This window comes from Anneissia japonica, unplaced genomic scaffold (assembly GCF_011630105.1).
Source record: "Anneissia japonica isolate Jap-2015-1 unplaced genomic scaffold, ASM1163010v1 scaffold987_len1640505_cov201, whole genome shotgun sequence".
Taxonomy (NCBI): Eukaryota; Metazoa; Echinodermata; class Crinoidea; order Comatulida; family Comatulidae; genus Anneissia; species Anneissia japonica.
In genome coordinates this window covers 1,310,296-1,334,155 of record NW_022714175.1, presented here as the reverse complement: position 1 = coordinate 1,334,155, position 23,860 = coordinate 1,310,296, and the positions used below count along the sequence as shown (strand labels likewise).

At 34.3% G+C, this 23,860-nt stretch overlaps 1 protein-coding gene across 1 annotated transcript in view; it reads left to right on the top strand.

The window, feature by feature from the left end:
* Window positions 1-16,595, top strand: part of LOC117108903 (vacuolar protein sorting-associated protein 26B-like) — a 45,181-nt gene extending 28,586 nt beyond the window's left edge. Inside the window, exons 6-9 of the mRNA XM_033251080.1 lie at window positions 13,429-13,535; window positions 14,207-14,275; window positions 14,745-14,887; window positions 15,193-16,595. Coding sequence (XP_033106971.1) covers window positions 13,429-13,535; window positions 14,207-14,275; window positions 14,745-14,887; window positions 15,193-15,282 — 409 coding nt within the window. The 3' untranslated portion in view covers window positions 15,283-16,595. The remainder of the gene's footprint in view (window positions 1-13,428; window positions 13,536-14,206; window positions 14,276-14,744; window positions 14,888-15,192) is intronic.
* The last annotated feature ends 7,265 nt before the right edge of the window (window positions 16,596-23,860 follow it).

Below are 23,860 nucleotides of genomic sequence, written 5' to 3'. Positions count from 1 at the left end.
TTGATTTGCTGTTGACGCTTTTGATTGGTTAACATACTGTACCTTCAACAGTCTGCGCGTACTCATTTACGCAACACACGTAAGTATGTACGCAAGTTCGTACACACGGAAATTGTTAGATATTATGACCTCTGTAATATTTGATTTCAGGGTAGATGGATCTACAACAATAATTCAATTTTAATTTTAAATACAATGATAGGTACGATTAATTGACAAATAGTGAGGCCTGCCCAGTGTGTGCCGACCCAGCTGAGACTCAGGAGTCGGAAAAAAAAGTATGTGATCTTACATCAATAGGCCCTATATACATGTAGGAATAGGCCTATTATTATATTTTCTTACCTAAAAACACCAATTAAAATTTTATAGCTAATACAATAAAACAAATTTATTTGCAAATAATGTAAAATAATTGTTGATATTTTAAAAAGTATAATAATGACTGATAATTGATTTATTTGAAATAGACCTACTATCCTACTCTCTTCATATAAAAAAAAAATGTTGGAAATCACGTAAATTCAGGATTTGGTGCCGAATTACTGTATAATGCCTGTATAATGCCTTGTCTTCTGGTGAATAGCATGGACGGGGGCGACAGTCGACACGTACCCCAACTATTTTAAGGGGGTGGTCTCCATCACGTTCCTAAGGAAGTCAAGAATATACCTGGAAATTGTAGAATTGAACTGCATAAATGACCAGATTTTAACGAAAGACCACTTTACAGGCAGATAACATCTTATTTTATAACAAGATTCCGGTCGGTGTTTTCTGTCCACAAACATCTGAATTTACTGTAATACACGACTCGAGTGCTTGCCTTTATTATACAAGTATGATAAAAAGTGTGTAAAGATAAATTGGTTTTCGGCTCATGAAGTAGGTAAAGTAGATAAATCGAAGACAATTATGTTGTTATATTTCTATCGCAGCGATTCATATTAGATACAAGATAGCTTTATTGTCAAATTAAAATATGAAATTAGTTTTTCTCATGGCAACAAAAGTACATAAACAGCAAAGAAACATACGATCAATGATGATTAATTTTACATAACATGTACAGTATTAATTAGATCTCTATGTTTGCCGAAAATCGTTAATAAGAGATCATGAGAAATTTGTTGACGCTATATTTTGCCTGGTGATGTGATGATGATAAATTTTACTACTGTATATAAAAGTGTCTTCCCATCTAGCATCTAGGTACTATTTTATATTTCTTTTTTACCTCAGTCTCAACCAGGTACGGCTGAAGTAGAGCTAAGAAAATGTATGATTACTGCACCTGTAGACAAAAATTTGAATATATTATTTTTTTCTCAATATTTTTTGAAATTTTAAAAAGGCACCCACCCCCTAAATTGGCTACTGCTATCGATCGAATATCTGGAGAAAGAAATCTTGTTTGTTTTTACTCAGTGTACCAGCTGATTATAGCTCAAAGGAAATACCGATAGCCATGACTGAATTTACTGAATGAACTTTAATATGGTTGGCAATGGTGGTGGGGAGTGGGGTGGGGGGAGGTAGGCAGGTAAGTAAAAAATGGAAATTATAGATGGTTGATGTCCAACACTTATAATTGACAGATAAAAAGTTAAGGAACTGAAATTGTATTAATATTTATTTGGCATATTATTATGCATGCATGACATGCGGTCTAACTCTTATACAGTCATAATAAAATTTATTTATAATACCGGTATACTATTAATTTATTATTTCTACGATCGGCAACCCATGGGTCGTAACCCAAGTTTGGGCCGTGAGTGAATTTTTGAGGGTCGTCTGATCACATCTGGGTCTCCAAAAGGTTATACAGAAAGTCTTAAGTGTTAAAATTAAATACTTTAAAAATCAGAACATTCGAGTCAAAACATCGAAACAAAATATTTTAAAAATAAAATATGGTAATTTGTTACAATTTTGGCTATTGTCTTCAATTTGCGTGCCTGCATGCAGTGTACTATAATCTCAGTCAGACCGCCGTTTGTTTAATAGTGTTTTTGTTAGTATGCATGCATCATGAATAGAGTAAACAACTCAATGATTAGCAGGCCCTATGTTATGATACAGATTTGAACCTTAAAAATAAATTCAAAAGGCATCAAAATATAAGTTGAAAGATTTTTTATTTTAAATCTGCTCTAGTTTTTGCGATACTGTACAATGAAAAAAAAAACAAAAAAAAAAAACAGTACTTGACAATAAATAAAGTAGTAGTTCTACATCAGTAGGTCGATACATTTCTGGTTCCATTCTACACTTAGATACTGATGTGATGAGATTACACACTTCAAGGTGTGCGCGACTACTAGACTGAACAGGGAAGCAAGAAAGCAATGCCTAAGCTAGGGCCTAAAAAATGAGATGTTATTACAAGGCCTCAGGCCTAGACTTTACAACAAAATTTTTCAGGGTCATACATGAACTAACTCTGGTATGATTCCAATTAATTTCCAATATTTATAGCTCTGTAATTCCTATAAACCGGAAGAAATATATCTGTGATTTGCACACCAAACCTGGCGATCGCGAAGCTCGCTCGCGGGTCTCACTCTTCCGGCAACAAACAGATGACCTACGTTGACCTAAATGTTGACCAATCATAATCAAGAAAAGTTTGAAAACCGCAGTACGTACCGTGTAAAAGTCTACTTTCAAATAGCGCTGAACTTTTGGTTATAAAAAACACCTTTATGTACGTCCTATTTTGGTAAACTTTTAGTATGTTGTTTTACATATAATGAAGTTTATATTTAGATCATAAAACCTTTTGTTGCAATTTTGTCCAGTCAAATCCATATTTCCGGTGGACTATCAGTATTGCATGATGTAACAAGTTATTTTTAGCAGCCAATCTCTGTGGAAACACGCGAGTCTTCACGCTGTGAATTAACGATCCGATCAGCCCACTGGGCAGGTCTTTTCAGGGACGGACCGCGGTGTTGTCTGTCTTTACTTTAGCCGCAGTTAGCGAGCTGCTTATTTTTAGCGACAGTAAACAACAAAGTAATTTACAAGAATGGGCTTTGTGTTTTAATTTATGGCGACCGATATCATTTTTAACCAATTTTAAGAGTTTCAAGTCGGTAGAATTCGGAGAAAATTCCTTTATTTTTTGAGCATTTGTTAAATTTATCGACCTAAAGCAAAGGCTAGGCCGACTTACCCAATCCTCAGACCCTGGGACATCACCCGGGGAAATTCGTGTACGCGAAGTTGGGCGTAAAGTCGGTGTGGGATTCTACCCGGGGGACTATGGTAATATTTTATAGCAGTAGTGACAGAAAGTTTTCTCTATTGTTGAAAAAACAAAACCAAGCTTCAAGCTAGCATGACAACAAAAACTTAAAGTGCTTTAATGACACACAACCTGGAAATGTTGAAGAGAGATTATAAGTGTCATTCAAATAAATATTGACGTTATGACTCCAATGAGATCCAGCGAAACAAGCAACATACCGTGCCCTTCATGGTGAAGTCTGTAAGCCTACTGATTAAAATGTAACTTAAATATTTTTTCTTGGTTGTGAGGTAAATAAACAGTACACTTGAAATTAAGTAACTCTTGTTTTGTTTGAAGCAACTGTACAGGAATTAGGATATAATTGCCATCTTAATTTTCTGTCACCAATGAATAGTATGGGGGTGTAGGTGTACGTAAAAACATTAGAAACCATCACTGGACTACAAATCCCTCTAAACTACATTTACGTACAAAGGAACGTACACACCCGCAAGGTTCTGGTATTCTATATCTTGCATTTAGGGGTTACAAAGCTAATCTATTATTCATAGCATTTAAATATAAGGTTGCACTGCATCTAGTATACAGGTAGTTAGCTACTGAAGTTCTAACACTCTAACACTTTCATCCCTAAAGAGACCTGCCCAGTTGGCTGATCGGATCGTTAATTCACAAAGTGAAGACTCGCGCGTTCTACAGAGATTCGCTACTAAAAATAACTTGTTGCATCATGCCCATCATGCAAGAAAACAAGTTTAGGCAAAGGTTGGGCTAGCGCAAGGTAAGACCAAGATATGGCCTAGGCCTACTGAACTACAATTAAGGTGTTCTCTTACTTTGATGCTCTAGCAAAGACTAATTTCTTCACCAGAATATTGTTTTTGGCTATTGAATCATAGGGCAATTGTTAAAATGCATCTGCCACCTTGCAAAACAACTAAAACTGATCTGAATCACAGATTAAGGCCATATGTAATTAGCAAATTAATGCTGTGCATTATGGGTTTTATCCTAATTTTACTTTTACCTACATTTGTAATGATCATTTTCAGTTGAAGGCTATTCTAATACAGATACTAGGCAATTCTTATTTTGGTTTATATGACAGTAGGTAGCAGTATATATACAAAATAAAATTTCACAATCCACATTGACTACTATATTGGTTAGTTGATCATGGGCTTTGTTGCCCCCCACTGTGATGCTTCAACTTTCAATGTAATGTACTATTTTTTCAACATTATTTATAATTTTGAGTTTAAAGCTATTCTAATAAATATACAATTAGGCAATTCCTATTTTGGTTTATATTAGATTTAGGTAGCACTATGCAGTATGTATAAAATTTCATAATACACATCGACTATTGGAATTAGGTTAAAGTTCTGTCGCCGCCCACTCGTATGCTATAACTTTCAATATAGTGGACATATGCTTTTGTCTCTGGATGGTAGGAACTTTTATTGTTCATATTGTCAGATGTTACCAGGCCAGGAAAAGTTTTATAATCAGCATCAAATTTTGATGGGATGAACATTACTTGGCAGTTTGCTTTCTCTTAACCCTAGGATAGTTAACATATGTCACCTCATCACCTTTGGCGTTTAATGTCACATTAGAAATGATTTGGTATTTGGTACATTTAATCTTCTGTAGTTGGCATGGATGTTTATTTTCAAGTGTATTCATGTATATTTGACTACTTGATGTGACTTCTATATTCTGATACTCCTCATTTTTTTGTGAAGCAGTATCATCATAACCTACAAATTTTTCATCCTCTTTAGTATTCATTGATTTCACAAACTTTAATGGTTGAAAATGTTTGCGTAGTGATATCTCGTACCCATCTTCTTTCTGATCTGTCTTATCAACAATGGTATCATCACAGGGAGCTGTTAATACTTTGTTTCGATGGGACTTGAAGAGGCACAAAGATACTACAACGCAAACAGCCACAATGCATAGAACACTTACTACAATGATTACAACTGGAATGATGCTACTTTCGACTTCTTCATCCTTCATCATCGTAGTAAGTGTTCTATGCATTGTGGCTGTTTGCGTTGTAGGAATGATGCTACTTTCGACTTCTTCATCCTTATTATTCACAATTGGAATGATTAAAGTTTTAATTCCTTTTCCAATAGAATTTTCTGCTTCACATGATATTTTTTTTTCAGAATCAACTTTTATTGAATGATTAAATTTTAAAACACCGTTTGAAATTGTGAAACTTTCCTTTGGAAGACTGGAGTCCACAATCCAGTGTGTTACATTCACAGGAGGCCTAGCTTCCGCTGTACAGTGGAATTCCATTGGAGATACTTGTGTGATGTTAATCTCAGGTTTGTAGTTGACAGTGATGGGGCCCATTGAGCAGCTTTGTACCTCATTTGTTCCATTTCTTCTTGATTCACATACAAATATTGCATTGTGATCCTCTTTTGTCAATGTTAAATTATAAGAAGTGTAAAGCTTGTGATATTTAGTAGGCAAGACTTGTCTTTTGCCTGATTTTAAAGTTGTTATAATCGTAGGATTTGAAAAATTGAAACATCCTATTTTTGTTGTTTCTCCAATGACATAATAAGTGTTAATAAATCCACAAATTGGAGGTAAAATGGTTGATTTCTGTATAATGACATTTGAAGTTGCTTTTTGAATCACAATATTCTCTTCAAATACAGAACACTCGTAATATGCACTAATAGTGAGATATGTTCCAAAATCAATTGATTGGTTTCTAGGAATAATAATGAGTAGTGTAAAGTTCATTCCATCACCAAGGATTGAGTATTGTTCACCCAAGTTCTTAAGATTAGTTATGAGGACATCTCTGTTTTTTGAAATAGTTTTTGATTTTCTGCTCTCAGTCCATTCGACCCTGTGTTGAAATTCATTTAAGTTCTTCAAAATACAAGGCAGTGTTACTGTCTGCCTTGGGAAAGACCTTACCTCCTCTGGTGGCTCAGTAACAAATTCAACCTGAGCAAATATCTGTGAAGATAATGAAATCAAACCAACCAAGATGTAAACACAATTACACATTGTGTCTGTTTCACTTGCAACTCGTAATTATAACATATAAATTGTTCACAAAACAGTCCACATCAAAAGAAAAAAGGTTGCAGTATTTCCACTTCGCTGAGTGTTGAGTAGTCTTTAGCAGTTGTTTCTTATGCCTTTCTGTATTAATTTTCTTAGCCACTTCCCTGATATATGACCCACTTAGCAGTTTGTTGGTAGGCTGTTGTGTTACTGTATACAGTAAACTCAAACCTTCGAGATAGAATCTTTTGTGACAATGGAGCCAAATTTCCTGTTGAGTTTGCTATTATATTACTTCCTAGACCACACAGGGTATTCACTGGAATTATATGTCGCTTTCCCTTCGGCATAGATTCGTCCGCTTTATCGCTGATATCAGATATCACCTCTATTTTGACAACAAATCATTAAAAAATAAGGACCTACCGCCCTCTATAGTGCCATCCCCCAATGCAACATCCTATTTTGTCTCTAGACGACGATATTACCTCAGGTTAGAATTTTCACATTCTTTCTCTTTTCTGATAGTGCTTTTCCCATTGTTTAGGCTCGCTTAGGTTCTTTAGTTTCCTACGCACCTTTGAGTAGCCTAGGTTTGTTGTTTTCGATTTAGCTCTTCATTTTCAGTGGAGTCCCAGATTTGTTGGGCCTAGCATGTTTTCCACATGTGCTAGCACTGTGGCTACGTCCAGCAGTCCTGCTGTGGCAGTGACTGGCCTATCTTGTCCGCCTGCCCAGCAGGCCCAGGGTAGTGCTGTCAAGAGGAGTAACAATCAAATTGTCAAGTAATGGGCAAACCCTCTCCTGGTTTTCAGAAGGCTTAAGAGCAATGAAACCTGAGGTGAGTGATTGAAAAAACATATTGATATTGTTGGCAAGCAAAACAAAGTCGCCACCACAGACTTCATTGGCCAAAACCTTAACAAAGTTATTATTCTCCCTCCCTAAGTTTAAAAACTGATTTACTCCCTCCCACCATGAACGAGAATCTGATTTGAATAAGTGTTCTAAATTGTTCTTATAGAATTTTCTCCGAAGAGATACAGCAAGACGGTTTACTTTGTTACGGAGACGCTTGTACTACTCAGACAATAGCGGCCTCTGTTGAATGCAAATTGACGCTCGCGTATAGCCTTCTTAAACACATTATTAACCCACGGTTTGTCTCGGCTGTCTTTCTTAACAGTAACAATAGGGAAATGTCTATCAATTAAAATCATCACTTGATCACTATAAAACTTGAACTGACTTGCACAGTCATTCAAACGGTATAGGTCATGCCGATGCGAAAAGTTCTTTAGAAATTCTGTTCACCAATCGTTTACGTTTGGTGACTCTAAAACCAGATATTTTAGGCATACAAAAGTTAGGGTTCCATATAATCACATTATGATCTGAACGGTTCAAAGGTGGACTAGCAACAGGAGCACTGTACATACTATCCAACGAGGTGTAAATCAAATCAAGAACTGCCTCTTTCTTAGTCGGCACTTTAACTACTTGCATGAGCTGGAATTTGATCAACTGATGGTCCTTCATATGGTTAAAATCACCCAACACAACAAAACCGGTATTATGGTGGATACTGCTGACGTAGTCCAAACAGCGAATAATGTGACAAGACATTTCCCAGTCATAGGCTCCCGGGGGGTGGTACACAAGGCCAACAACAGTATTATTAGCGATTGAACGCGGTAGTCGTTTGGGGCGAAGAGTTATCCAGATGCTCTCACAAGATTCTTCCTCAAGGTCCTTCCGAATTTTAAAAGACACATCATTTCGAATATAAATTAGAATGCCACTACATTCCCTATGAAGGCGATCACGGCGAACCATGTGATAACCATCCAAACAAAACAGGTTATCAGCAAGATATGGCTTGAGATGAGTTTCGGTTATGCCAACTATGTCAGGTTTTCCCTTATTAATCCTAACAGGTAAAACATCCATTTTATTAGGTAAAGATCTGGTGTTGGTCGGGACGGCAAAGTCCATTTACCTGAGACTAGTTCAATTAAATTGTTATGGTTACAGCAATTCATATTCCTCGCTTTCCTCGAGCGCCTTGATGTCAAGACTGGTATTGGCCTATGCTTATTCTTACCGGCTCTACAACCCCTGGGTTTAGTACGAGCAATGTTCAGATCATTCACAATTTTGAAAAAATCTTTACCTGGCTTTGAGGTACCGAAACTTGTCTGAAGAAACACATCTTTCCGTAAAATACAGAGTCATAAACAAGTTAAAATGACGAGAGTTAAAAATCACCACACCGAATTCCATTTTGAAATAGGTAAATGAGCAGCTGCACCTACGCTAGGCCACGAAATCAACAACCAAGCAATGGAGCAAACCGTGCGAGTACCGTGGCGATGTGTCCACAGATCTGTTAGCTTGGGGCTAACAATAAGCTAACAATTGGATCTCATCAAGGTTCTCACAGTAGAGTATGTCACAGTAGATTATGTCAATAACATCCAGTCAGATTTAAGAATGGGTTATGACTGGCATAATAATAGCCACTTCTTAGTATGCAGACAGTGGCATACAAACTTTTTAACAAACCTCAAAATGGGTGTTCACAAATTATAGGCGACTGATGGGAAAGTGAGAAAACATTGGCTTCCTCTGGCTATGTCATTATGCAAAATGGAAAACATTCCATGGAGAAAAGTAAAAACTGTGTTTAAAGAATAAAAACAATCATACCAAGTTCATTCCATGGAAAATGAACAGTCATGATACAAAATGCTAAATATTACAAACTCTTTTACTGCTGATTTTCTTGGCATAATTTTGTTACTTTACTTTATCAAAGCAAAATATATGAAATTATTTTTGTAACCTATCTATCAAGGACTTGCTTTATTGTACAGGACCCTGATAGATTTCACTTTCACATTCTTTATAATCATGGTTATTAGCAGTTCATCTTCCATCTTTTTTCTTATTTCATTCTTATTTTCTCTATATTTATCCAAATCCTCAAGTTTATACATTAGTTTCGGATTGGCTGAATTTATTTGATTGCTTGACGCGTCACTATCAACATAGATTTTGTTTTCTGTTTCTAATAATCAGTATGAAATTCATTGATGTTTATTGTGGCATCTTGATAAACGAGGCCTCGTGAACCTTTTCTGTTTTATTCTGATCATCATGATTTCCAAAACTAGGTGTATTGTATGTGTTTTGCGGAATTCTGTTGCAGATGTTTGTGTGATGTTAATCTCAGGTTTGTAGTTGACAGTGATGGGGGCTATTGAGCAGCTTTTCATCTCATTTGTTTCAATTCTCTTTGATTCACATACAAACTTTTTATTGTGGTCCTCCTTTGTTAATGTGAATGTAGTGTAAATATAGGTGTTGCCCACTAAATCAGTGGGTAAAGCTTGTCCATTTTCTGATTTGATAATTGTAATTATATTAGGATCTGAATCATACACACATGCTAATAATAATGTTTCTTCAGTGACATATGAATTGTTTCTTAAGTGTGGGTTTCTGTATACTTAAAAACAATTAACTCATTTGCATTTTCACCTGCCTTAGCATTCATATACTCAAACAATCCTTGTATTCTCTCACTCCTGAAGATTGCATTAGCATGAAACAGTCTGTATATATTGTATTTTATTCAAACATCCAAAAGTAAACAGCAATTATACATAGAATGAACATATGTAAGTTAAGTCTAGAATATGATTAACGTAAAAAGCAGAACATATCTGCGGACAGTAAAATTGAAGGTAGCACGTCGGCCTTTTCTGTTCCCCAATTTTTATACTAACCCAAAGAGCTTCTTTCCTATTAAATAAAGTTAGCTGTGATTCTGTGAAATACATCTCTGTTTCCACAGATCCTATATACAAATTGTATATAGTTGCATGTTGTTGTATATAGGATCTGTGGTAATACTAAGGTGATCAGATCAGATTGAATGCCATCACATTCATATTAATTGGTCGCTCATTTTCAATTTTCCCACCAAAAAGCTTTTCTCTCAAAAAAATCAATGCGGACCGATAAGTAAGCTCTCACTGTGCTGTAATTGGTTGAGTACTGAACTCGTATAGTGTAGCATTGTAGCAGGTGTAGGCGGAACGATTTAAGCTAAGCCAAAATTTGTCCTGGCCGGACCAATATTATCCAAGGAGGACTAATTTTGGCCGGCTAAAATCGGTCCTGCGGACAAATTTTTGCAGCAAAAATCGGTCCCCCGGACCAATTTTAGCCCGGACCAATTTTGGCGTGACAGGCCTACCAAATATGATTGTCTTTTCCTGATAGTCCAAAAACAGGTTGTTGGTGGGCTGTTGTGTAGGAACTGTTATGTCGAAACTAGAATCTATGTGGTATTTTTTATGGCTGTATTCGTCTCACCATTGCTTAACCCACTTCCTTCAACATAGATTTCATTTTGTGTTTCCTGATAATCGGCGTGGAATTAAGTGACGTTGATTGTGGTGTGATTGTTTTTTTGAAATGAAAATGAAATGAAATTGTTACAAGGCCGTGTGAATCTTCATTTTTTCGAAAAGTAACTATTCCCAATTGTTCACAAATAGAACAACAGAGAATACAACAACATTTACTACAATGACAACAACAGAAGTGCTCCAATTACTTTCACTTTCTTCATCTTGATGTATTTACAACTGAAATGTTCACATTTTCACTCATCATCCTGAATTACCACTTACTGTAAGTGTTTCCATTTTTCTACCAAGTGTGATTTTCTTTTCCTGTGATATTCCACTAAGCAGGCTGTTAATAGGCTGTTGTGGCAAACTAAAATATTTTGTGGTATAGGGGCCAAACTCCCTGTTTCCTTCTTGTTTTATGAACAACAAGATGTAAATGTAGCATAAAACTATTTTTAAACATTTTCTTATTATCATCATGTGATATATTTTTTGTTTCTCTACTGATTTGAATGTCTCTTCTATCTACTTTGATTGCCTATCATTTTATTTGTACTATTTTCCTTTTATGTTGATCATATCTTAAATGTAATGAGTTAATAAAGCTGAAGAGTGAAGTATTTTAATTGCATTTGTTACATATTAAAGCCCCATTCCCGGCATGGTTTCAGTTTTTAAGAAAAATCTGTTTTGTATATATGTTATAAAGATTTATAAATGTAATACGAAATTGCTAATTTAACTGAATTTAGACATTCCTAAACATGAAAAAAATGTAAAATAAAACTGAAATTTTTTGTGTTCCACACAAAAATGCGGATGGATTTTTAATGTTTGATTTTGCGATAGGTCTGCAAAGAAATATAGTGGGTGTCGAAAACATTAGCCTATCCAACACTGCTAGGCTAGGCCTAGCCTTACCTTGATTTAGGTTCTGTTATCACACATAAAAACGGCCGACATATTTTCCGTTGCTAGTATTGACACTTGTAAGATATAATATTTCATAAGAAATATTTCAAATCTGTTAAAAAAATGATTCTGACCGAGATTTTGACAACACCACAATATTTTTCCACTGTTTATAATAAATAGTGTAATGCATATGCATATTTTCTAAAAAAAAATTCTTTTTTAGTGAAGGGGGCTTTAAAGTTTGATTACTTGGCCAAATTAAAAATGTAATGAGAAATGTATCCTAGTAAAAACCCTTAATTTTTGAATGAAGAATATATCCTATAAAGGGGTTGAATTTTCGGGGGTGTGGTACTGGTACTTAAAGTATGGTGATGACTACTGAAAGTCAGTTATGACAAGATTAAAAGGCATTTGTGTATTAGAGTTCCATTTGTATTCTATATTGCTTGGAAATGATAAATAAAATGAATGGAACATACTGTATGAGACAGTGACAGTAAGGAATGGACTCTTGTTTTAAGAAAGGTTATGATAACTAGGCTTAAATGGAGATATAGACTGTACAATTCTTATCTTTGCACATATCCTTGAAGTAGAAAGTCCCTACATGAAAATTAAATTGTTTTGATCTGTGTTTTGGTTTTGATATAAGGTTTTTAGGGATTTCCCCGATTGCACCACAGACGATTTATCTAATTGCACAATCTTACTATACAATCTCACTACATAACTTACATTTCCATTCTCTCTCTATAAAATTTACATACAAGAAAATGCTACTGTACATGCGAAAGTATTCTCTAACTTCATTAACGTACCAGTGACTATCTAAGGAGCAATTTAGCCAAGAATGTTTCATTTAACTGAAGCTACTTACAAATTTATTTTATTTAAAACAAATAATAGTAATTTGACATAAAGTAAAAAGAAAATTGTAGAAATATAAAATAAGAAGTGATTTAATGAAGAGCAGAGCGTTAGTAGCATTAGTCGTTAAATATAAATTATAATATGTAGTTTTCAAGAAATATTCAATAGTTAACTTCAATACCACATATTTATCCAGTTAAGAATTTAAACATCCTACAATTTAATGTAATCATTAAAAAAAAATAAAGTCAAATGTACATTTCATCCAGTTAAGAATTTAAGCATCCTGAAAATTTAATTTAATAAAATAAATGGAAGTCACATGTATAGATCATCCAGTTAAGATTTTAAACATCCTAAAAAATTTGAAGTAAAGATTTATTAAAAAAAAAAAAATTAAGGTCACATTTACAGTTCATGCAGTTTAAGAATTCAAACATACTGAAAATTTAATGTAATCATTTCAAAAGATTAAAGTCACATGTACAGTTGGTACATCTAGTTGAAGTGTTGTGTGTAATGCTTTAGCAACATATCCAGATGCTTTTGCTAAAATTGTTTATGTCATTGTTTAATAATAAAATTTTTCCTAAGTTTAAAAATTAAAAATATTATTAAATCGTATCCTGGTTAAAGAAATGCTTAAGATGGTCAAGGTATAGGCCTAAATATAAGTTGTTGAAAGTGTGCTGTACATGTGAAAATATTTTTATTATTTTTTACTTTTACATGTAACAATGTTTCCATCATTGTTCTATATACTGTACATATAGCATCAACAATTTATAAACATAAGCCTTCTATTGTATTGTAGGAAAACTTCCAGGTTTAATCAATGGTCAATGAAACATGCAATATGCAATCTTTTGTTTTTACATAAATTTTTGGTGTCACTTGTCAATTTAGGTATCATCTGAAAGATGTGATTGTGGGAAAGATATATTTCTTGCTTGTGCGGATAAAAATAAAACATATGGAACTGGCAATTATCAAACGAGAAACAACAGGCTCAGGTAAGATGGCATATATTTACTATCACCCTGTTTGTCACCATGTCCCCCTACTATTCTCTTTTTACCATGAGGAACACAAAGTGAGATAGCATACATTGTACAATTTACCATCCATACTGTCTGTCACATTATCACCCACCTATTCTCTTTGTACCATTTGGAACACAAGGTGAGATAGCATACATTGTACAATTTACCATCCACCCTGTCTGTCACCTTGTCTCCCTACTATTCTGTTTGTACCGTGAGGTACACAAAATATGATAGCGTACATTGTACAATTCATCATCCTCTCTGTCTGTCACCTTGTCCCCCACTATTCTCTTTGTACCATGAGATACACAAAGTGAGATAGCATACTTTGTACAGTTCACCATCTACTGTACCTGTTTGTCACCTTATCTTCCCATTATTCTCTTTTCGACTTGAGGTAAGACACAGGTTTTAAGTGTCCTGTGGAAGGCTCCCAGCAGTAGAAACAGCAAACCCCCTTCCCCAACTCTCATGGAAGCAAAAATCTCCCGGAAACTAACCCTTCTGCCACATAATATTTGCATTGTTTTACTACTGTATTTATCAATTGTTTCTCGAAAGTCAACTAACAATGTGTATTACCACACACAGCAAAATATATATATATGTTCAATTCGTATATGAAATATTAATTTCAGGGCCAAATACTTTCAATGAAAATGAAACCCTTGCTAAGTATGAAATCATGGATGGTGCCCCTGTACGAGGTGAGTCAAATTATATATAATATATTATATTTATTATATTATATTATTTAATATAGTTATATTATGTGTATTATATATATTATATAGACATAAAAGATTAGTCTGGTGCAGGAGATTATCCAACTAAGGGGCCAATTTATTCAAGTGGATGGGGTTCCCCACTCATGTCACTCCCCGTGGTTGGGGGCTAGGTGAGCAAATATTAAGAGTAGACACATCTAGGTACTTTCAGACTGTAAAACCTGTTTTTTTTTTGGTTTTTTTTCGAAGCAGTACAGTATTTGCCAATGAAAATATTTACTTCTTTTCTGACAGGGCCCAGGGCTCCCTGGGGCTCATCCCCCTAGCACTGCCATGTGAATGAAGCCATGCTGCTGCCACCACTCTAAGAATATCTTGGTAGGTCTGCAAATAGACTGAAATGTTAATTTTTATTATTTATTAGTTCATTATATATTTTTTTCTATAGGTGAATCAATTCCAATCAGGCTGTTCCTATCTGGTTACGAATTAACGCCCACAATGCGTGATATTAATAAGAAGTTCTCAGTACGTTATTATCTCAACTTGGTACTTGTCGACGAAGAAGAAAGGAGATATTTTAAACAACAGGTAAGCATTACCTAAGAATTTTCCTATACAAAAACTTCACTTTAGTGTAAATAGTTGTGAAGGTAAATATTGTGCTAGTCAAAATCTTCAATACAAAAATAAATGTAATCATGTCTAAATTCTACTGGAGTACCATGCATTGTTAACCTAAATGTTTATAATGATACATGGCACTCTCATTTACAGCCAATACTCATGCAGATAATTGTTATAATTATTTGTAGATATTTCTTTGGTTAATTTTTCTTTGTCTTCTGACTTTCTTACTATTTTATTTCATCCTAAATATCTATTTTGTCTTTCAGGAGATTGTGTTGTGGCGGAAACCAGACAAATTGAAGAAACCTGTAAACTTGCAAAATGCAGTGAAATCAGCGAGTACTAAAATGGAATGATGGACGAAAGGAACTCTAATGAAAAAAAAAAACATCAACACTAAACTATGCGTATTGCTCTTGGGTGGTAAAGGGCAAATTTTTAAAATTGTTAATCACTGAATTAGAAATAATTGTATTCAGGTATTGGTTCACAATTTTGAAAGAAAAAAAAACAGCATATTGGAGAAATTCACAAACCAAGTCAGAGAGTTTACTGTGAGGGTTGGTATATGTTTTGTTTTTGAATGGAAAAAAAACCAATCTTTTTTTAAAGTTCCACAAACACATGTCTCTCACAACCCTCAGTGTTAGGTGTTGGTTAAGAATATTCACATCAGGAGAGTCATGTTTAGAGTATAGCATATCGAAATACTACATCGCTATTTGAAACATCCAGATAATTAGGCATCAATTTTAAGTACACAAATATTAGATGGCTATCTGATAAATTAAAAGAATTATTTCAACATTCTTTGGTTGGAATTTCTATAGGATCTGACATTGTCTGTTCGTGCTATCAAGTTATATGTGACAAAAATCTTTGATTTGACCGTATAATTATGGGCTTGATTATGTCATTTTACATCCATATTTGGGGAAATCATGGGTACTTGTCACATAAGACCGAGCTTTTTACTGACTTTGTTTATCTAGAATCCTGAAAGCTGTGTCATTAGTCAGTACAAGAAATAAGGGTGCAGATCTGTTTTGAAAGTTGAGGGGAATCTGCATACTGTATATATGAGAAAGCAAGTGAGTCAAATATTAGAAATAATGATATTTTAGTTACAAGATTATTCATTGTTTAGGTACTTGCTATTCAAAAGGATGTACAGTTGATTTTAAGTGAAAACAAAGAAGGTGCAGAGATTGAGGTCTGTGACAGCTTTAGCATTACATGAGCACTCTATGGTAGGGTTGCCAAAACATGGCTGGCAAGATAACTCCTTGAAAACATAGCTGCTAAGATAACTCTTTGGGGTTAAACGCATTTCTTCTTTCTTAAGTGCATCTAACAAGTAGAACAAGGCATTTTTCTCTTCTCCAATCTTGGTAGGTCTGCCCAAATAACTGGATTTATCTATAAACTTTATCCTAATTTGCGCCTTGCTTTATATTTCAATAATCAGTTCTTGTACTGACGATTTTTAGCTGTATAATTAGTATAATTATCTATACATTTTATTACATTTGTGAAAAGGATCCAACAGCATCATTATATAGGGCTCATGCATTTAATTCTATTGTCAGCTAGCATTTAGAAACACCCTCATGTAAGTGTCGGCTCATTTTGATGTTGGTTTGAAGTAAATAAAAACTAATATAATAAATTTGTTTAATTATTGAAAGTCATATTGATGTTCTCATGGTTTTGTCAAATACCATAATATTATGTTGGCATGGTATTTAAATACAATTTATTTTCAAAGTATTTTTAATGATGATAGAAAAATGATAATACAATAGTGCCAATATATGTAAGGCCTTGGCAGAAAAAGAAAGGTTGTTTCTTCATCTTCATGAAAAGAAATCTCTCCCTGTAAAAAAAAATTGAGTGCTCTATTTCCCCTCCCCCTGTTGAATGAATATCTACTCAAAAGCCTGTGCCTAAAAAAAGTTTAGGGATGAAGAAATTTCCCTTTGTACTCTAACTTTGTAAAACCATTGATTATTTTTTACATGGCCCAATAAACTTTTTTTAGACACCCACCCTTCCTTTTGTCTGTCATGTATATGGAAATCCATACATGATTTGTATATACATTCCAAATATGATTTATTTTTCCTGACATTTCACTGAAAAAAAGAATCCTATATAAAATGAATTGATGATGGTGGTACTTTTTGACTAATACGTTTTTTATTGTTAATATTTTTATTGCTATAATTTTTGTTGTAATATTATATTCAGATTTTCATTTTGAACCAACAATTCAACAACATTGGAAATTTTAACTTAACTATTATTATATCAGAACCAGATGAAATTGTTTGTGGATAGTACTGTATAATTATTGTTATATAGCTATTATTGATATTCTTTTTGTTATAATAATATTATTATTATTATTATTATCAATTATAATAAACAAACTTATTAAAAACATAAGTTGCCAATTTCTTAACTGTTAAACATTTTAATTGAATTTCAACCACCGCTGTTATTAACCAAGCTTCCACAGATGAAGTTATTGTTGTTTGTTTTTTTTTAGTTCACTTGTTATTTAAAAAGTACTTAGGCATGAAAATGGCTACATGACAAACTACCCTTTCCCTTTAAACAGGCTTTTAATAGAAATGAAAAGAAGCATGATTTGTTTGATCAGATATGTCTGAAATATGTACTTTAATGCTATGTCCACACTATCAAATTTTCTCTGACAAAACACTGTTGTATGCACATATTATATAGTCACGATGTGCCTATATATGGTCATCATGTGATGTCATCATGACCATATTTAGGCATGTCTAATATAATTTGATAGTCTTGACAGGGCTTAAGATAAAGTTGGATCAAACATTGTCTATACTAAGTTTGACAGATACATAGGGAGTCATAGAACCGAATATGAGTACTCTGTTGTTTGCTCAAGGATAGTGTTCCTTAACAATGTCAGCTTTAAAAGCGTTAAATGGTAGATATTTATTACTACAATGTTTCGTTACTACAACATTTTTGTTTTTATAACTTCTATGTTGTATTTGCTGAACTCTCACTAACCCATTTTGTGATTCTGTACTCCAATGAAATTATTAATCTGGATTAAGAAACATCACCATTTTGTCCTTTTTCTCTCTCACTGTGTTATTGGCTTAGAGATTAATTACATGTAAACTTATAAATATATATACTATCATTTGTTATTGTTGTAAATGTGATAATTTCAGTTCAAATGTTAAAATATTCCATATCAAAATATTTCAAATAAAATACATGGAGTATAAATAACATCATATATTTGCTTTCTTTTTATCTGCTGTATATTGCAATTTTCTTTTTTTTATTGTGGTTCATTTTTGTAAATTTTCCAGCAGTATTTTAAATAATACACAATCATGAATACAAAAATGTTGTGATAAACAAATAATTATTATGAATAGTCAGAACCATCCACAATTTTCTTATTTCATGTAACTTTTTAATATATTTTAAACATTAATTATGAAATAATTATTAAAAATTAATTACAATCAGATGGTTTCTGTTCGCTATTGTTTTTGCCTATTTAGCAGGTGTATTTTAAAGAAATGCTGTCTGATACACTGCAGAAAATAAACATTATTAAGATAAATAATAATTAATTAGGATCAGTCAATGAGACATTTTACAGCAATATACTCTTCTTAAGGTCTGTCTCTTATACACATCTAGATGTGTATAAGAGACAGCTGCCATACAGTATGCCTTTTTGAATAATACAAAATTTAAAACAGAAGCATTTCGTCCTGTTAGAAGATCGTCACTACTGTACTTTGAAACACTGATGATGAAGAATAATAATAATAGCGCCCTTTACGTCTGGTTTCTGAGAAAGTTGAGACAAGATTCTTTTAAATTTAACGAATTGTGTTTGGTATCCAAGAGAGCTTTCTAATTAAGGAATCTATAGTGCATGCTTTTTAAATTCCCAATGTGACGACATGTGACGCACATTTTAAGCTTTTCTGTTCGATTTGGGCACATTGCAGAAACAACGGTACCGGTATATAGGCCTAAACTATTGTTAATTTTATCATGGATGTCATCTTATTAAATGATATGATGACGATTCGATTATGTAACTTTTTAATATATTTTAAACATTAATTATGAGATAATTAATCAAAATTAATTACAATCATTTGATGCTTTTAAGAATAAATGATTTGCGTGTATGAAAAATAGGAAGATGTATGTTTCTGTCACAATCATGAATATATATACAGTTGTGATGAATATACAAATAGTAGTCATGAATATTTATACAGTTGTAATGAATATACAAATAGTAGTCATGAATATTCGGTGAAGCAGCCACATTTTTCTTATTTAGGCCAATGTCATTTTAAAATATATTTTAAACATTAATTATAAGATAATTATTAAAATTAATTATAATTAGATGGTTTCTTTTGGATGTTGTTTTTGTCTGTTTGGCAGATGTATTTCAAAGAAATGTCTGATACCATTTTGAAATTAAATAATAATAATTAAGGATCAGTCAGTGAGACGCATTACAGCAATATTGTTTTCATTTATTTACAGATTAAGCAAAAAAAAAATAAAACTTAAAATCAGAAGCATATCGTCTATCACTACTCTGGGACATTAATGTAGACAGAGCCGTGAATAGAGAGAGTTTGGCCAACTCGGTTTCAATCACGTGACTTACACCGGCCATGTTGTCACCAAAACAAAACAACGCGATAGGGTAGGAAGTTAGCAGTTATTATAGATGATTAATGCTATATAATGTGAAATACCATTATGTTGGTTTTGGGGTTGCTGCAATCGATCCAACAAAGAAACAAAAATGTATTAATTTCCTTAAATTCCAAAAAGGAGGAGGATTTGGGATTTTATTTTAACTTTGCATGGATAGCAAATCTCGCTATCCACGTCACGTAGTAAATTATAAGGCATGTACCGCCCGCCCCACTTCGGGGTAATAATATCCACCTACTACTACTAGGCCTAGACACATGGACAGCGGAACCCGGGGGGGGGCCGGCTCCCCACTTTTTGGCAACAAATATATTATGTCTGGAGATTTTTGTATGATCGGAAAGAAATGCAAGAAAAGAAAGAAGGAAGGAGGAGGAGAAGGATGGGAAAAGAATGTTTATCCAGTCCCAGACCGAGTTACATTTTCTCGCAATTCACATTGGCGGATCTGGGGAGGAGGGTCATGGGTCCTGACCCTTCCCTTGGGCAACAAAAAAAGGGAAAAAAAGAATTCTAGACCTACCTTTTCAGGACCCGTGAGCTGTTTATTTATTTTTTTTTTATGTTACTATAAGAAAATTAGAATTTTGAAGAACATAAAAGTCATTAAACACACTTCAAATGTCGGGAAAGCTCATTCATCTAGGAACCCCCAGACCACCATTTCTTTTGGGGATTTATCGATTCGTGGAAAAAAGAATACGCATGTAACTACTCATTTATTTATGTATGTATAAACACATAAAATAAAAAATGAGAAAATTTTACCTGACCGTCTTCAAGAGGGGAAAACCTTGAATTTTGAAGAACTTAAAAAGTCATTTAAAAGACATTTCTGAAGTCAGGAAAGCTTATTTCCCGCATTCTAGAAATCGAAATTTTCCCGGGGAACCCGGAACCCCTTTTTGTGGGGGGGTTCATCGATTCATTGAACCATTTTCAAGAGGGGGAAATCTTGAATTTTGAAGAAATTTAAAGTAATTAAAAGACACTTCAGAAGTCGGGAAAGCCCATTTCCCGCCTTCTAGGAATCAATTTTTTTTTCGGGGGAACCAGACACCTTTTCCTTGGGGGTTCATTGATTCATTTAATTATTTTCAAGAGGTGAAAAACCTTTAATTTTTTGAAGAAATTAAAAGTAATTAAAAGACACCTCAGAAGTCGGGAAAGCTCATTTCCCGTCTTCTGGAATCAAAATTTTCCCGGGGGTGAACCTCCGGACCCCCTTTCTATTTGGGATTTATCGATTTATGAAAAAAAAAATTATATGCAACTACTCAATATTTTTTATATGTATGTATACACACATAAGGCCTATTTACTGTAATAACAAGTGGAAAAATTTACCTGGCCGTTTTCAAGAGAGGAAACCTTGAATTTTGAAGAACTTAAAAGTAATTAAGACAACTCAGAAGTCGGAAATATTTCCCGCCATTTAGGAATCAAAATTTTCACGGGGGAGAACCCCCGGAACCCCCTTGTCTTTGGAGCTTATCGATTAATTGAAAAAAGAATACGTATATATGCAACTACTATTTTTTTTATGTAAGTATACACACACAACCGGCCAATTTACTTTAATAAGAATGAGAAAGTTTACCTGACCGTTTTCAAGAGGGGGAAAACCTTGAATTTTGGAGAACAAAGTCATTAGACACCTAGCTAAAACCTAGCTACTTGAGAAGTTGGGAAAGCTCATTTCCCACCATTTAATCAACACTTTCCCGGGATGAACCCGAACCTCCATTTTCTCTTTGAGTTCATTGATTCATTATAATAATTTTCAAGAGGGGAAAGCCTTGAATTTTGAAGAACTTAAAGGTAAATTAAAAGACACTTCAGAAGTCGGAAAAGCTCATTTCCCGCCTTCTAGGAATCAAAATTTTCCCGGGGGGAGGACCCCCGAACTCCCCTTTTTTTTTGGGATTTATGGATTCATGGAAAAAAAAATCGTATGCAACTACTCAATTTTGTTTATGTATGTATCATAGCCGTCGGAAGCATTTTGCAAGTGTGTCCGGCCATTTTAATAAGAGTGGGCATGGGTGGGTGGTAGGGTGCAACACATTTTTTTCCCACCATAGTTGAAAAAATGGCTCCTCAGCCGGGAAATAGCACATGCATAATTTCAGAAAAATTAATGTCTTCACTTTTAATTTAAGGGTTACAATTTTTTATGTTGGAAGTAGGCCTAATCAGGGCCAGCTTGGCCATTATACCTTTGCCAAAATGTTATAATAGTTATTTTATATTATACCTCTAAACAATTTCAAAATCAATCTTAAATATTGAAATTAAGGATTGTCAATAAAGTTGAAATGTACACGGCAATACAATAAATTGTGTTATAGGCCTATATTACTTACACGTAGATATATTTGCCAATGCACTGTTTTGTGTATAGCGTCTTTTTCTATTGAATGACGATAAATGTTAGTGGCAATGTCAGTAATATTTTAATGGAAAGACAAGTTGATGTCTGGCTACTAGGAAATGTTTAATTAAGAATAAATAAGAGCATGCAGTGACTGTACAACCATTTTAAAACATTTAATGTATTATTTTTTAATTTACATCTAAATAGAGAAATCTGAAGACCACATTTAGTAGGCCTACCCATGAGTTCCATGTCTCCCGTAGAGTCTCGCAATGGGGTCTCCTAGAAACTGGCAGGAAGAACTCCAGCATATTTTTCCCCGAAATAAACCATCTCCCGCAAATTCATGATGATATTTGCATGCTTTAACAAGTTATGAAACTGTAATGTCAATTGTCTGCGCAGCAGTTAGTACCAATCATTAATGGTTATCACCATGCACAGCAAAATTTGGTTGTGATGAAAATTCATTTAAACAGATCTCCCGGATGTGGATTCTTCCAAATTGGGACTTGAATTCGACACCAAAAGACCACCATGCACAGGACTACAGGGAAATAGTTTTAGCATTAATAATAATAATAACACCTTACATTAACTGTAGGCTCTACACCCATTCACACATCTTACATTTACTATATCATTTCTTAATTCCCCTCTAAATAGAGATATTAGAGACTACTTTTAAAGACGGTCTTTAATTACATTGATTCAAATTAGAGACCAAAGCTGCTAAAGACCACTTAAAACCCTGGTCCCAAAAAGGATTTTTAATTGGTGGTATGGAGGGAGACCTGTGATAGGATAGAGAAAAAGTGGTCCGCCCAAAGCCGGTGCGGTTCCGACGGCCCTGTGTAAACACACATAAGGCCTATCTGCTGTAATAACAATGGAAAAAATTTAACTGACCGTTTTCAAGAGGGGAAAATGAGAAAGTGTATCTGATTACCGGTATATATTTAAGGGGGATGGGGGAGGGGGAACCTTGAATTTTGAAGAACATAGTCATTAGACATCTAGCTCAAAAGTCGAGAAAGGTAATTTCCCGCCATCTAGAAATCAAAATTTTCCAGGGGGAGGACCCCCGGATCCCCTTTCATTTTTGGGAAACAACTAAAGCCTAAGCTCATCAATATTGTTCCTCTGCTTGAGTGTGCAAAATGAAATTATTCTGAACGAAATTGCGAATCCAATCGTTGAATTATATATATCAGAAACTTGGGTTTTAAAGGTGCTTTATAATAAGCAGGGGCGGATCCAGAAATGTCCAAAAGGGGGGGCCGGAAGCGGGGGCCGAAAGTTGGGCCGATTGAGACAACACTGTCGTACCGGGGGTCTGGGGCATGCCCCCGCGAAATTTTTGTGTTCTAGACGCCCGAACATAACATTTGAGGCATTCTGGGCTATCATTTTTTTCTTTTTCTCTCTTTTTTTTTTCCCCCCCCCCTAAATCCGCCCCTGATAAGAACAATATGAGGATGACAATGTTGAGGTTGAGCATGGCGGTGGTGGTGATGATGACGATGATGATGGTGGTGGTAGTGGTACCTAATAGTAATCATGATGAGGAAGGCGATGGTGATGATGATAATGTTAGTGATCATGGTAGTATTGACGTCCGGACGACGTAGAGTAGTAGACGACGAGATGAAGGTTATATTGATCCTCCTCCTGTGTTTTGGAGGAGTTCTTTTGTTGTTTTTTTTTTCTATTGTTGGGCTGCGGCTCCCCTTCTTGAAATTTTTGAAATTTAAGGCATGGTTTCACACAATTTTGTGGCTGCTACCGGG